General features: G+C 37.7%; 1 protein-coding gene across 2 annotated transcripts in view; it reads right to left on the reverse strand.

The window, feature by feature from the left end:
- The window catches only part of KDM3B (lysine demethylase 3B), a 55,956-nt gene that overhangs the window by 27,386 nt on the left and 13,506 nt on the right, over positions 1-15,064 (reverse strand). The window contains exons 2-7 of one of the 2 annotated variants that reach the window (XM_044780556.2): positions 14,125-14,292; positions 11,017-11,130; positions 9,869-9,974; positions 8,274-8,398; positions 6,122-6,196; positions 2,594-3,193 (exon numbers count right to left, since the gene is read on the reverse strand). In XM_044780556.2, the coding sequence (XP_044636491.1) occupies positions 2,594-3,193; positions 6,122-6,196; positions 8,274-8,398; positions 9,869-9,974; positions 11,017-11,130; positions 14,125-14,292 (1,188 nt within the window). The remainder of the gene's footprint in view (positions 1-2,593; positions 3,194-6,121; positions 6,197-8,273; positions 8,399-9,868; positions 9,975-11,016; positions 11,131-14,124; positions 14,293-15,064) is intronic. The other variant, XM_044780560.2, reaches the window with a different exon arrangement.

Below are 15,064 nucleotides of genomic sequence, written 5' to 3' on the forward strand. Positions count from 1 at the left end.
CAAGTAGGAAAAGTGTAGATACTGATATACCCATGAAACAAAAGCATTCAGCACAACAAAATGGTGAATGAATAAACACTTTCCTTTTTTTACCTTGAAAGTATTAACTTCTGCTATGAATAAAGAAGGGTAGGATCACTTTCATATGCATTACACACACGTATACATACACAGAGAGAAACATCCACAGGTAGATATGAGCCCTTATGTAATACTTATTAATTTAAGAAAATCCAGTCCCTAGGACTTGATTTACAAACAATAGATTCCTAAAAAAAATTAACTTTCTGGTAGTAGAGGATAATATCCCTAAACACTCACTTTAAAACAATGGAAATAAAAATTATTCCATGACTGCTTAACAGATATGGGGTTTCCTTTTGGGGTGATGAAAATTTCTGGTACTAGACAGTGGTGATGGTTGCACAACATTGTGGATGTACTAAATTCCACAGTATTGTACACTTTAAATGGTTAAAATGGTAATTTTTGTGTTAGATGTTACTTTGCCACAACTACAAAAATATTCCAAATAAATGAAAGAGCTATTGTTAAAAAAGGGGGGAGGGGGTTCCATTTATTTAAGGTATTCTTTAAATATGCAAGAGGAGTCTATATTAGGACTGTCCTTGAGGGTTGCATAGAGGCATGAGAACCAGGGAGGCCACCTATGGCTTGCCTCCAGTTGACATTTGCTACAGAGACTGCTTCAGGGCATTTCGGAGTTAAAAACTTAAAGATTATTATTCTTTCTTCTTTTCCTTTCCACTAACCAACAACCACTGACTTAAACCCCCCACCCCCAAGAAAAAAGAAGAGACCAGACAGATACAGCCCTGAGGCTTTGCTGTTGTTTCACTAGCAGAATTTGGCCAGGAGCCTTGACACCTGCATGACTGCAAGGAACCAGTGTGGGTAGCTCAGGTTTCACTACTAAAGGTACCCTTTAAAAATAAATACACACACGAATGAAAAATAACTTGGAAGGTCCTTCATTTTCCTTCAAATGATTCAATTCCAAACCCTTTGCTTAGAAGAAAGTGATGACAAACTGATTTCAACTCAAGTTTTAGGGCAAGAGGTTTCCTGGGGGCTGTGTCCCTATTTTAGATTTGACATCATAATGGAAACATCCATTTCTGTACTTTAAATCATATCCTAGGAGAATACCAAGAGGCTGACACATTAGCAAAATTACTGATACAGTCAGAGAAATTTCTCCAACCTGTTTGGAAAATGCCCTTTGAATCCATATTTCATCTATTCAGCTTTGCTATTCCAAGAGTAACAGCATTCAGTGGATCTCTTCTTGTAGCATACAAAATTTGGTCTATTTTGTAATCCCCATTTACATCCACATTGCCGTTGACATGGAGTTGATTTTAATTAATTTGGGCAATATGATGACTCACACACACTGGAAATCCACATAAGATCCTCACCTAGTTCTCCTGGGAATTCTGATCAACTAACAGAGGACAAACCATGAACAGTGTGAAATTTGCATTTACAGGCCTTTTCCTCTTCTGCCTGGACATTTTACCTCCCTCTTCATCCCTGCACACTAGGGATTAACAAGCTGCATTTGCTAGGGAGAGGAAGAAGTCAGAGGAAATGTATATGCCATTTGTTTTATCTGACATTGTTTTATCTGACACTGTTGTACCTAAAATAATTCCATTTTAGGATGTGAGCTCCTTCAAATAGGGATTTCAATTCTTTGTTTATAATATACAGTACTTAGCACACAGTAGTTTCCTATACATAATTTAAAAAATCATTTAGTATTTTATCTTTATATTTCATATTCCAGATTAAGTTAACAGCCAGTTTGAAAAAAAATATGACTCACATCATAAATGATACCTTGGTGACCAAAATAAGAGTCAAAAGATTGTAAGAACTGATTTTGATATTGTTTCAAATTTGATTGGGGAGTCAACTTGATGCTAACATGTATTTAACAAAAGTTCCATTTTAGCAACAATACATGCATACCAGACAAAGAACATAGTAAACTGGATACTACTGTGATTAATTCCATCAAATTTCCCAGGTAAGGCTTTAAAAGATTAAGTTAGTATTAAAAAAGAAAAAAGCTTTTATAGCCATATCAAATCACAGAAAGAAGCCCAGCCTCAAAGGAAAATATCATAGAAAATGATGAAATGAAAACAGGGGTTGGTGATAGTAGCTTTCACATAGGCTTAATTATAGTGTTCACTATTACCAACACTGTAATTCATCACCCTTGCCTCTCATAGGCCTGGTGGAGGCTCAACCACTACATGAACTAAATAGATAATTTAAAAAGATTCCCCACCAGATCTATATTAGCATCTCATTAAATTGGATTGTATAATCTGTTTTTGATTAGCCCAATTGTTCAGGTGACTTTTAAGAGCTGATAAACTTATTAAAATATACACATTTGTCCAGTGAGCAATAAAAGACTATCCACAGAGTACAATTTAAGCACATCTCAGAAATACTCCTTCCCTATGGCATTTGAAATGCCTTTCAATGTGTTAACAACAAAGTAGGGTGAAAGAGTGAACCCAAATCTTGCAAATCTGCCCCTGAAACAACTCACCTCTCCTGGGGCCTGCAACCGGCTGCCTTTCTGTTTTTCCGGCCCAGCCCCTGCTCCGAGGCCAGTGTCTGAGATCCTCACCGTGGTTGGGGTGGAGCTGGTGGTAGTGACCACAGCTGCTGAAGCCACCAGGCCCTGGCCAACTTGTTCCAGTGTTTTTCCTGCCTCTTTGTTTTCGGCTCCACCCACCTCTGGGGCCAAAGATGTCTGACCTGTGGCTGTAGAATATGAAGTGAAAGGTACAGGTGTGTCTCCACCTACAGGCTCATCCTGCACCACCAGAGTCCTGCCGTTTTCTTTGGTGTAAGTGGCAAAGCGAATGTTGCGGTTAATCTGGGGGACAAATGTAGTCGGTGGCTGCTTGACTCTCTGATCCAGCCCTGGCTCTCCACTGGTATTCCCTCCTTTCCAGGGCCCTCGGCTCGCCTCACCTCCATCGCTCCCATTACTGTCTACTTCACCCCTGTCTCCTTTTAATTTCTTTGATGCAGAGTCACACCCAGAGTCCGAAGCACTCTTCCTCCTCCGGCCATCTTTCCCCTCTATGCTCTCTCTCTTCTTCTTTCCTTTGGAAGATTTTACTGCTTTTAACGTACCCCCCTACAAAACAAAATTCAAAAAAGATTTATTAAAATGGACCTTCCATCCTGTGAAAACCATAAACCATTAGCTCTTTCCTATCTCTAGAAGCAGACAATCAAAGCAGGCACAAGTTTCCAAGTTCCAATGCCAGTTCTACATTCCCTTTGTCAAAAAGCTCCAATCTTCCTGTGACTCAGTTTATATGTACATATTCAAGATAATGGTTACTAGACCTCACTTGGCAAACTTTCCCTTAAACAAAATGCACTACTTCCTCAAATGGACTTTTTTGAGGGTTTTAAAAATTTGTGGAATTTCTTTTACAAAATAGACTGCTGGAGGTAGGCTAGGAGCTCATTTGCCCCTTGCTGAAAAAAAGTCTGCTTTATTTCACATTTATCTCCTTGTTTGACAGAAACTGGCATTTCAAGTATTGAAATAAAAAGTCTCTAAAAACTTGTGACAATTTAACAATAGGAAAACCAACATTTGCAAGTCTGTGACCAAAGGAAAAGTGAGCCCAAGAGAGATAGGTTTGGCTTGCTTTTAGATACTACAAAGATGCAATCAATCTCTAGACCTCATTTCAAAGCATTAGAGAGAGGAAAGCAAAAAAACCAGGTTATCATAAACTGCCAAATCTTTTGGCTCTTCCAATAATTTTAGCCTATCTCATGAAATCTTACTTGTGCTTTATTTAAGAGGTCAGATAATCTTAAATGATACAGGATCAGAAGGGCAATTCCTATCTGAATAAATCCCTTCTTTGAGAAGGTCAAGGGGCAGGTGACTTGGGACACAGCTAACATTCTCTCAAGCAAACTTTGTGCAGCAAGGACTTCTATCTAGAACATTCCTAGATTGGTATCCCACCACAAGCGGGTATTCTTTTTAGCTTTAACTTTCAGATAAAATGTGTTGAGGTGCCAATAAGCTAGTGACTCACAGTTATTTAGCCATTAATATTCACCAACTCAATCTACTCTTACTGCCCTTGAATATTTATAGATTCTTTGTGCAGATCCGCATCTTTGTTATAATCACTATAATAGCTGTTACAACAAACTTTTTCAAATTTTATATTTCTTCTTGTCATCTCTAGTTTCTATATTTTTCTCCTTCTTTCTTTCCTTCTTTTCCTTTTTTTGTTGCCTTCATTTCCATGTTTTCTCCCTTAACTTCCTTCTACAACTCTTTTTTTTTTTTTCGAGGAAGACTAGCCCTGAGCTAACTGTTGCCAATCCTCCTCTTTTTGCTGAGGAAGACTGGTCCTGAGCCAACACCCGTGCCCATCTTCCTCTACTTTATATGTGGGACGCCAACCACAGCATGGCTTGCCAAGAGGTGCCATGTCCGCACCCAGGATCCAAACCAGTGAACCCCGGGCCACCAAAGCGGAACGTGAGCACTTAACCGCTGCGCCACCGGGCCAGCCCCCCTTCTACAACTCTTAACCAAAGCTCAAGATTTATTTGTTTCCCCAATACTTTTGGTAATATCAATCTAAGTTTCTAAATCTTTCATTCAAGAATTGCTTCTGTTTGCTAAGAATTGTTTTCATTTGCTCCTTCAAATTTTTTTTATCCTTTCTTCAACATTTATCATCATTCAGTTTTCACTGTTGTGAACTATTTCTGCATGATCAATGAAATCTCTCCTTTCTTGCTCACTCATTCAAGGAGACAAGGTGACTATGGATCTCTAAGAAGGGTTACTGGAAAACTTGGCAGAACTGTCAATAATAATTGTACTTTGTTAGCTAAGAAGATAGTCACATCATGGCAAAGCTGAAAAGGGAAGAATCAACATCTGCTGCTGAAAACCACAGATCTCACTTCTAACTCATCCAGCCAACTTGTAGAGCTTGGCTCATAGCAACCTTCCTGAGCAACAACTTATTTATATGTCCTACTTATGGCAAGCTACTCACAGGTGAGTAGACAACCTAGAATACTGAGACCAGTACTCTCCAGCACTATCTGGCCAGCTGAACAGTACCTGGCATATAATAGGTGCTTAATGAGTTAATTAAATAAGGAAGAAAATGAAAAAGGGACCCAGTACACCATCAAACTAACAGGTATTTTTAGCCATTTAAACACAGTCAAGAGATTTATCCTATTTGTGTAACACAATATGTTGTAAAGAGCTGTTAAATTTAACCCTGATGCTTCTTTTCCTACCCTGATCTTGTTTTATCAAGTCAAGAATGACTGGATAAAGATGATGAGGAAAACTGTACGCTCAGCAGGAGTGGTCAAGACAGCAATATTACAGAGGTGCTAAAAGACTATGAGGAATATGTGCACAGCTGGTTGTCCTAGTCAATGTCCTACTGAAGGAAATTCACACAAGATTCCTTGACTGGTTCAGGCCCTGATTTATAAAGTATCTTTTTGGGGGGCAGGGGACCATGATAATTCAGAATGAAGTAAGTGTTGGCCTGGTTCATGGTAAGTATGGAGTAATCCACTGTGTGCTGAGCACTGAACTGGGCACCTGTTTGATTTGCTTCTTCTTGGGATATGGAATTTCAGAACCAGTTGGAGCTCACTACCACCAAATGGAAAAAAAAAGAGGATGTAGCTTCTCCATTTGTTATTACTGGATAGGTCATGAATACTACCAGTGCTTATTACAGCTTTAACTGTCTGCTGTATCTTTCAAACATACCTGTCCTAAAAGAATGTAAGAAGAAATAGTTAGGCCATGGATTTTAAAATGGCTAGGCAACACAGCCATGATTAAAAAGGTTTTCTCAGACTAGGTCTCTTTCTTCAGAGTAGCCTCCCTTAACTAGACAAGACTGTGGGAACAGCAAGAAATGTACAGTGGCTAGAGCTGAAATCCAAAGGGCATCCAGGGTAACACACACACATAAGGAATCCACATAACAAGATAATGCAAGGTCATGAGTCTGCTCGGAGTCTCAGTCTATTACTGTACCTCACTCTGAGGCGTCGAATTATCCATCAGCATCACATGGATCAGTCTGGGATCTACGGACTTGATCTCACCACTCTACAGTAGGAGCAGGATAGCAGAAAATATGAAAAAGGGAGGAAAAAAGATTTAATGCCTTGTCCACCAAAGATGTAACCATGTATTTTTCTAATCTATCTAATTATCTCATATTCTCTCATTTTTTCTTTTTCTTTCTTCCTTCCTTCCTCTCTCTCTCCCTTTCTTTCTTTCTTTTTTTGCTGAGGAAGATTAGCCCTGAGCTAACATTTTTTGCCAATCTTCATCTTTTTTTTTTTGCTTAAGGAAAATTAGCCCTGAGCTAACATCTGTGCTAATCTTCCTCCACTCTATATGTGGGTTGCTGCTACAGCATGACTGACAAGTGGTAGAGGTCCACGCCTGGGATCCAAACCCGTGAACCTGGGCCACTGAAGCAGAGTGCACCAAACTTAACCATGACACCACAGGGCCAGCACCATCTCATTTATTTCTACTCCCCTACTAGAATGAATGACAGAATTGTGTTCAATGCCCAAGTGTCTCTTTTAGGGATGTTAATTTCAAATTCTGCATCTCTAAAACCTTCTTACTCTGTTACATTTCATTACAGAAACCAAAAAACTTCAGTACCAATAATCATTAAAAGCACTATGCTAAACAAAACTCACCTCTCTACTATTAAAGAACAAAAGCTTTTGGGAGGGGCCAATTTGACAGATATTGTCAGATTTAATGTGCATATCCTTTGACTTAGCAATTACACACCTAGGAATTTATTCCAATAATGTGAAACAGTGTGCAATGATATATGTTCAAGGATAATCACTGCAGCATTATTTATATTAGTGAAAATACTGGCGAAGATTTAAATGTCTGTCAATTTTAGATTAAATTAGTTATGATACATCCATTCAGTGGAATAGTATGCATCTATTTTAAAAGCATGAGGCAGATTTTTATATATATTTACGCAGAAAGATGATAATTTACAATTAAGTAAAAAAGGTGAGTTATAGAACTGTATGTACCGTAGGATCCCATTAGTTAATGAAGTGTGATTTATATAATTATCATATAAATAGGTAATATATTAATATTATACACACACAAACAACATATTTGGAAGAATATGAAATATATACCAAAGTGTTGATTATGGTTACCATTTGAGGGAGTGATATTTGCCTAGGAGAAGGGGTGGCTTTCAATATCTACTTTATATATCTGTGTATCATTTGAAATTTTTAAATGAAGATTAATTAAATCTTTTTTTTAAAGATTTGCCCCTGAGCTAATAACTGTTGGCAATCTTCCTTTTTATTTTTCCTGCTTTTTTCTCCCCAAATCCTCCCAGTACATAGTTGTATATTTTTTTAGTTGTGAGCCCTTCTAGTTGTGGCATGTGGGACGTCGCCTCAACATGGCCTAATGAGTGGTGCCATGTCCGTGCCCAGGATCTGAACCAGTGAAACCCCGGGCTGCCAAAGGGGAGCACAGGAACTTAATCACTCGTCCACAGGGCTGGCCCCAATTTAATATTTTTTAAATATCATTTAAGCATAAATGATAAACAAATAAATAAACTGCATTACATGTGACTGCTTAGGGCAAGTCTGAAACCAATTCAAAGACATCATAAATAAATATTTATTTGACTCAAAACACTCATCTATTGTTTTTCCTAGACTATTCTCCAGGTATTTCTAGATGCTATGTTTTTTCTGTTTACTTCATTAGAAAAAATTCATTTCTTCAGCCTCTCAGGGAGAGTGGCTAAGTATTACAGAAGCAAATGCTAACTGACTAGATTTTTAACTGCTAACCTTTATGAATATGATACCACTTCACATTTGTGTGTTCTCTTACCAATTTCAAACCATTTTCAAATACATTATCTCAGTTCCCAAAACAGTGCTGTGAGGTCAGTGGAGGGTTACCTAATTACCTCTAAGTTACAGATGAGAACACTGAGACTAAGAAAACTGAACAGCCTTTCTCAAGGTCATACAGTCATTAAGTGACAGAGCCAGAAATGGAACCCATGTCTTCTTACACTAGCGAAGTGCTCCCTTTCTCTACACCACCCTCTGTAAGGGGATGGATGGACCTCAGATGAAATAACATGGAGCCTCACCTCAGTTATAGACACCTCCATAAGACGAGTGATAGAGTCTTGATGGCTTACAATACCATAGAGCCAACTTTCCTCCCCTTCTGGCTGGTATACTTTGACCCTGTGACCTTGAACACTGTAGGGACCTAAAGGAGAGATCAGTCAGTATTTAATATTTTAATATTAAATTTAAAACATAAATAGTTTTTCCCAGTGACTTTTGTAAATTCTGTTTTTTTAAGAGATTCCTTGGAATCTCTCAGCATTGTGATTCCACCTTATCTCAATCTTCCAATTCTAGAAATAACATAGAGAAGAGAAAGGAAACTTAGAAATCAAAAACTACAGGTAGTATGAAAATCTACTCAGATCTATCTGACATATATATAAAAAGTGAGAGGTCAGTAAGTTGAATGTACTATTTTGTTAAGTGACCACAGGAATGATATATGACCATTTATACTCTGCTATCTGACTTTCAAGAACAGTAGGTGGAGAGTTCAATTTATGGGGTTTCCAGCCTCTGCACTATAATAGTCTGAACAAATATAGCACCTGTCTTCCTAGGAACACATAGTTTCAAAGATATTACTTTATCAGCAGGTAATGTTACCCTGCAATTTCAGTTGGCCAGCCAAGAAGGACAGTTTCTCTCTCCTGCATATCTTATACATTTGAGACTATATGGCTAAATCATTACTTATTTTAAATTATTATCTCTCAAAGCTATATTTAAGCTTAATTTTTCTATATATACTCATATACATCTCCACCTTTCATTCTGTCTGCTTGATCTTCTTCTCTCTGCTATTAATTTTTCCTCACATTTCTTTTTTCCTCCATACCTTTCCTTGATTATTAAACAGCCCCATTTTATCCTGATATTCTCCTTCCCTAAATAGGTTAGTTTTCCTACCTTTACCTGTTTAGATTTAGTTTGACAAAAGAGAATCAAGGACCCTATTTCACTGAAAATCATGATTATTATCACGAGGCTCAGAAGGAAAGAGGAATGGATGTACAACATGAAGGGAAGGACAAATGAAGCAATAATCTACCTTTGTGTAGAATCTTGGGCAAAATCTGTATCTGAACTGAAAAAAGCTAATAATTCTCTTTTTTGTTTTCATTCTTAAAAAATAACATGCTGTTAATGTGCATGAGTCTATGGACAACTTTCCTTATGAATCCACCTTGCACTCTTAGTTGTTATTTGCTGGTATTAACTGTCTTTAGAACTTGAGAAACTTACAGACAGTAAGCTCAACAAGGGCAGAGATTTTCTAGCTCATGGTTATATCCCTAGTATCTCAACATTGTGTCTGGTACAAGATTAGTCCTTAGTGAATAGTTCAGAAATGAAAAAAACAACAAAACTCAAGACAAAACTGTGTATTATGAAACGTAATACAAAGAGAAAACAGTGGTCTGAGTGAGAGCCTAATTTGCCAACCTATTCTAGAGATCCAGCTAACTGGAGATACTCTTGACTCTACATACAAAAAGAAGACAAGCACAAATGTTTAGAGTTGCATGGTATCCTCCTCATTCTATCACTTTCAACATTGACCACACACCTGACTCAAAATTCAGGGACAGAAGAATCCTGCTCCTACCTCGGCTGAATATCTCTTGTAGCTTTTGGTCACTGATCAAAGCATTAACTGTTTCTCTCAGTGCAGCGTGTTCCAAAAGAATCTGGTTTTGACTATCTGTTCCCATCTGGCAAAGATAAAAGAAGAAAACAACTGAATATTAAAATGAGTAGCAATAATATGTAACTAGATGAGAAAAATCGTACTCCTAAGGAGTTCTATAATAGCATTTGCCAAAGAATGTTCTGTAGGACCTTAATCTCATGAAATACTCTGCATAAAATAAGGATGATAGAATCAATTAGGTTTAGGAAATATTACATACTATATCTTTCTACATACAATAGGATATTAAAGGCTCTGAGAAGACACGTAGGAGAAAAAAATCTCTTAGGTCAGTGTTTCTCATACTTATTTGACCACAAAACATTTTATTCCAGGTAAATCTGTTTGTTTATTTTGATATTTATTCAACATTTACTGAGTGCCTACTCATATTCACAAAGATGAATAAAGCAAAGTTGCTGAGAGGGTGTGAGGCCTCATGAGAGAGGAAGACACATCAACAAAGAAATTTTCATTAATATTTCAGTTTAGGAAATACTGTTCTTGGCTGCCTCAGTAAGAGAGCAAAACTCTTAGAAGTCTCCTAATTTTTAACCTTTGGACAGTAACCCTTACAAGTGAGAAACAAATATTACTATTCATAAATTCTGAAACTCTAACTCAGATGCTAATTTGCTTAAATTACTAACTTATCCTTTTTCGTTGTAACTAAAGATATACATAAGCTCTTAAATATTTAATGTTGCTCAGAATCATCCCAAACTCCCAGCTTCCCTGCCACTGACATAAATGTAGGCCCCTTCAGACTCAAATTATAAAAGCAGCTACCTCTGGGAAGCCACCTCTTCTGAGACCCTTAGAATTGTGGTATTAAGTCATAAGCGGTTTTAGGGTGGGGTAGGGGTCTATAGAAGAGGAAAGAAGCCTCAGCCGCCAAGCCCACTTTTCAAGGGAACAGAGAAACTTTAAAAAGCATAGCGTATCACTGGGAGGAAGGACTTGTTTCAATGCTAAAACAAAAGGGGAAACACCATATATTTACAATCAACAAAGAAATTAGCAAGGCGAGAAATAAGCTTAGGACTAGAGTAAATGTTAAGTACCTGGAACAGATGTAACCCATTAGCATCCGACAGGAAACGAAGCTCTCGATCCAAAAGGTATTCAACTGGAACCACAGAACCCAAACCGAGTTTATCTACTAGGGGAGTGAAAGTCTGTGAAGTACAATGACAAGAACTTTATTAGAACTTGCAAAAGAACATATATAACAGTTCAACCAAATCTCTAACTTCAGAGAAAATATCCATTATTAATATATCTTTCACCTCAGTAAATACAGATAAACTAAAGCTTAAGTCCTTGGAAACATTCCCAACCCAGCACATGCCCCTCAAATAATCACAGCAAGCAAACTAGAGCAGAAAGTCAGCTCAATACTTCTTATTTACAGCTAAAAAGGACAAGAAGAATGAGAAATTCCTCCTCCTCTCTAGGGATCTGACTAATCTTCTTGCCAGGCTTCAAGAGGACTAAAAGTACAGTAAATTCCCAGAATAAAGAGTTACACCATTATCATCTCTACAACTCCTGAAATCTCAGTGAGATTTCTAAAATAATCACTGGTATAAATATGCACGGATAAATTCATATTACTGTTTCACAAATAAATAGCCTACAAAAGTCACCCAGGGGACAACATCCATTTGAGCTTCTTCTAAAAGTTCAATTGGAAAGTGGCCTTAAAAACAAATGAAAAAAGACAGTTTAGTAATTGATGATATGTATAATCAATAGGTAAAAGAGATTTGTTCTGAGTATTATTTATTTAATTTGGTTAGCCACAGGAGAATTAAGATTTTAAAAAATGTAACCATTTATGCCTATACTTTGCTAATAGGATAGGTAGAAACAAATGGATATGCTCAGAATTAAACTTTATAGTATATTTTGTCTGATTTCAGAAAACAAAACTTAATAACAAGCAACAAAGGCAAAAATAAACATGTGGGACTACATCAAACTAAAAAGCTTCTGCATTGCAAAAGAAATGATCAATAAAATAAAAAGGCAACATAATGAATGGGAGTAAATATTTGCAAATCATACATAAGGAGTTAATAGCGAAATATACTAGGAACTCATACAACTCAATAGTAAAAGAATAAATTATCTTATTAAAAAATGGGAAAATCACCTGAATAGACATTTTTCCAAAGAAGATATACAAATGGGCAACAGGTAATGCAAATCAAAACCACAATGAGATATCACCTCACATCTGTTAGAATGGCTATCATCAAAGACAAAAGATAAGTACTGGAAAGGATATAGAGAAAAGGGAACCTCTGTGCACCATTGGTGGGAATGTAAATTGGTGCATCCACTATAGAAAGCAATATAGAGGTTTTTCAAAAAATTAAAAATAGGGGCCAGCCCCGTGGCTGAGTGGTTGAGTTCGCGTGCTCTGCTGTGGCAGTCCAGGGTTTCACTGGTTCGGATCCTGGCCACGGACATGGCGCCACTGGTCAGGCCATGCTGAGGCAGTGTCCCACATGCCACAACTGGAAGGACCGACAACTAAAATATACAACTATGTGCTGGGGGATTTGGGGAGAAAAAGCAGAAAAAAAAATTAAAAATAGAACTACTATATGAACCAGCAACCCCATTTTTGGGTATTTATCTGAAGGAAACGAAATCACTATCTTGAAGAGCTATCTGCAACTCCATGTTCACTGTAGCATTATTCACAATATCCAAGACATGGAAACAACCTAAGTGTCTGGTAATGGATGACTGGATAAAGAAAATGTGGTATGTACACACACACAGGAATATTATTCAGTCATTAAAAAGGAGGAACTCTCTGGGGCTGGCCCAGTGGCGTAGCGGTTAAGTGCACGTGCTCCTCTTTGGCAGCCTGAGGTTCGCCCGTTCAGATCCTGGGAGCGGACTCATGCATTGCTTATCAAGCCATGCTGTGACAGGCATCCCACATATAAAGTGGAGGAAGATGGGCATGGATATTAGCTCAGGGCCAATCTTCCTCAGCAAAAAAGAGGAGGATTAGCAATGAATGTTAGCTCAAGGCTAATCTTCCTCAAAAAAAAAAGTTAAAAAAAATTTAAAAAACAAAAAAAGGAGGAAATCTTGGAGTCAGCCCTGTGACTGAGTGGTTAAGTTTGTGCACTCCACTTCAGTGGCCTGGGGTTCGCTGGTTTGGATCCTGGGCGCAGACCTACACACCAATCATCAAGCCATGCTGTGGCAGCATCCCACATAGAAGAACCGAAATGACTTACAACTAGGATATACAACTATGTACCGGGGCTTTGAGGATTAAAAAAAAAAAAAAGAGGAAGACTGGCAACAGATGTTAGCTCAGGGCCAATCTTCCTTACCAAAAAAGGAGGAAATCTTGCCATTTACAACATGGATAAACCTTGAGGGCATTATGGTAAGTGAAATAAGTCAGACAGGAAAAGACAAATACTGTATGATCTCACTTATATATGGAATCTAAAAAACTAAACACATAGATATAGAGAGTAAACTGGTGGTTGCCAGGGGAAGAGGGAGTGAGGGAAATGGATGAAGGTGGTCAAAGGGTACAAACTTCAGTTATAAGACGAGGAAGTTCTGGGCATGTAATGTACAGCATGGTGACTATAGGTAACAATACTCTGTTCATACTTGAAAATTGCTAAGAGAATAAATCTTAAACATTCTCACCACACACACAAAAAGGTAACTATGTGAATCAATGGATGTGTTAACTAACCTTACAGTGGCAATCATTTCACAATATATATGTATATCAAATCCTCATGTTGTACACAAACTTACACAATGTTATGTCAATTATATCTCAATAAAGCTGGGAAAAAAATAAAATAGAGTTCCTATGGAAAAAAAAGACCTTAAGGATTACAAACACTGTTTCATAACCTTACTGTGAGAAGAGACTACAGGTGAAAAAATTCTTTGGCAACAAAAAGTATCAAATATTATCTAATATAAAAAGTTTCAGAAGACACAGGAGAAAAGATCTCTCCCAATTTTTGCTTTGGTAACTTCAGAATAAAAGTGTGTTAAGGACAAATCATAGAGTTTGGGGAATTCTATAGAGTTCAGCTATTAGATAAATACCACAGTTACAGCGTCGAAGTAAAGCCCAAATAAGTTCCCAGCCAATCAGCGTCACTCACCAGGGCTGGCCACTGAGCAATGGAGACTCGAGCACCTTGGACAAGGACTGGGTCCTTCCGAGGTGCCCATACTAGAGACCCTTCCAGCAGGAGCACAATAACCTCTTCAGCATGAACTTTAACCCAGGAGTGTTGCTTCCAGTTACAGCCGTCAAACTCTACAAAGATCTGCAAGAAGAGATAAGGAACAGTTTGAAGGTCACATGTAGAAAAACCCCACACTCCAATGTATAAACAAACATAAACCCCCTGTTTTGAACAACTAGGAGAAATTCTACTAACTTGTTTTTAGATTGTTTTAGTGGATTTTAATTAAAATCAATCTTACTTCAGAGCCAGGAAGCTGGTCTCAGCCCCATTCTGAAAGGGGGGAACAGAACTAAGGGTGCATGAGGGACTCACAGTGAGTAAGTTTTAGCTGTGATTCTACTGAAATCTGCAGTTCTTTGTTTCCAGTTCACACCTATGCACACTGGCTGGGGGCATATATGTATAAGGCACTGTGCCAGGTTCAGGAATACAGAGAGGAATCGAGCACATTTCCTGGTCTCAAGGAGCTGATAGTCAAACAGGTAAGAAGAGAAATTTTTTACACTTCCACCGAAAATGACTGTGAACTCCTTTTATTAATTATTTTGAATAAGTGATATATGTACATGGTACAAAATTCAAAAAGATAAACACTGAAATAAAACAGTTGCCCTTCTAGTCCTGTGTGTGGATTTTTTAAGTACCACTGCCAGCAGTGATCTCATATCTGCTAGTAGAGGCATGCTGTCGTCACAACAATGCTTTGCTTCCTCCCAGAAGAGACACTCCACTTTTTGAGATATACTTAAGTAGACACTGTAGGGAGTTTTGAAAGCAATTCATATTAAATGAACCTACATTTTTCTAATAAATAGTATGCTTAGGTTTGGCTTTTCCATATAAATTCTGA

The sequence above is a fragment of the Equus asinus genome, chromosome 9, assembly GCF_041296235.1.
Source record: "Equus asinus isolate D_3611 breed Donkey chromosome 9, EquAss-T2T_v2, whole genome shotgun sequence".
Taxonomy (NCBI): Eukaryota; Metazoa; Chordata; class Mammalia; order Perissodactyla; family Equidae; genus Equus; species Equus asinus.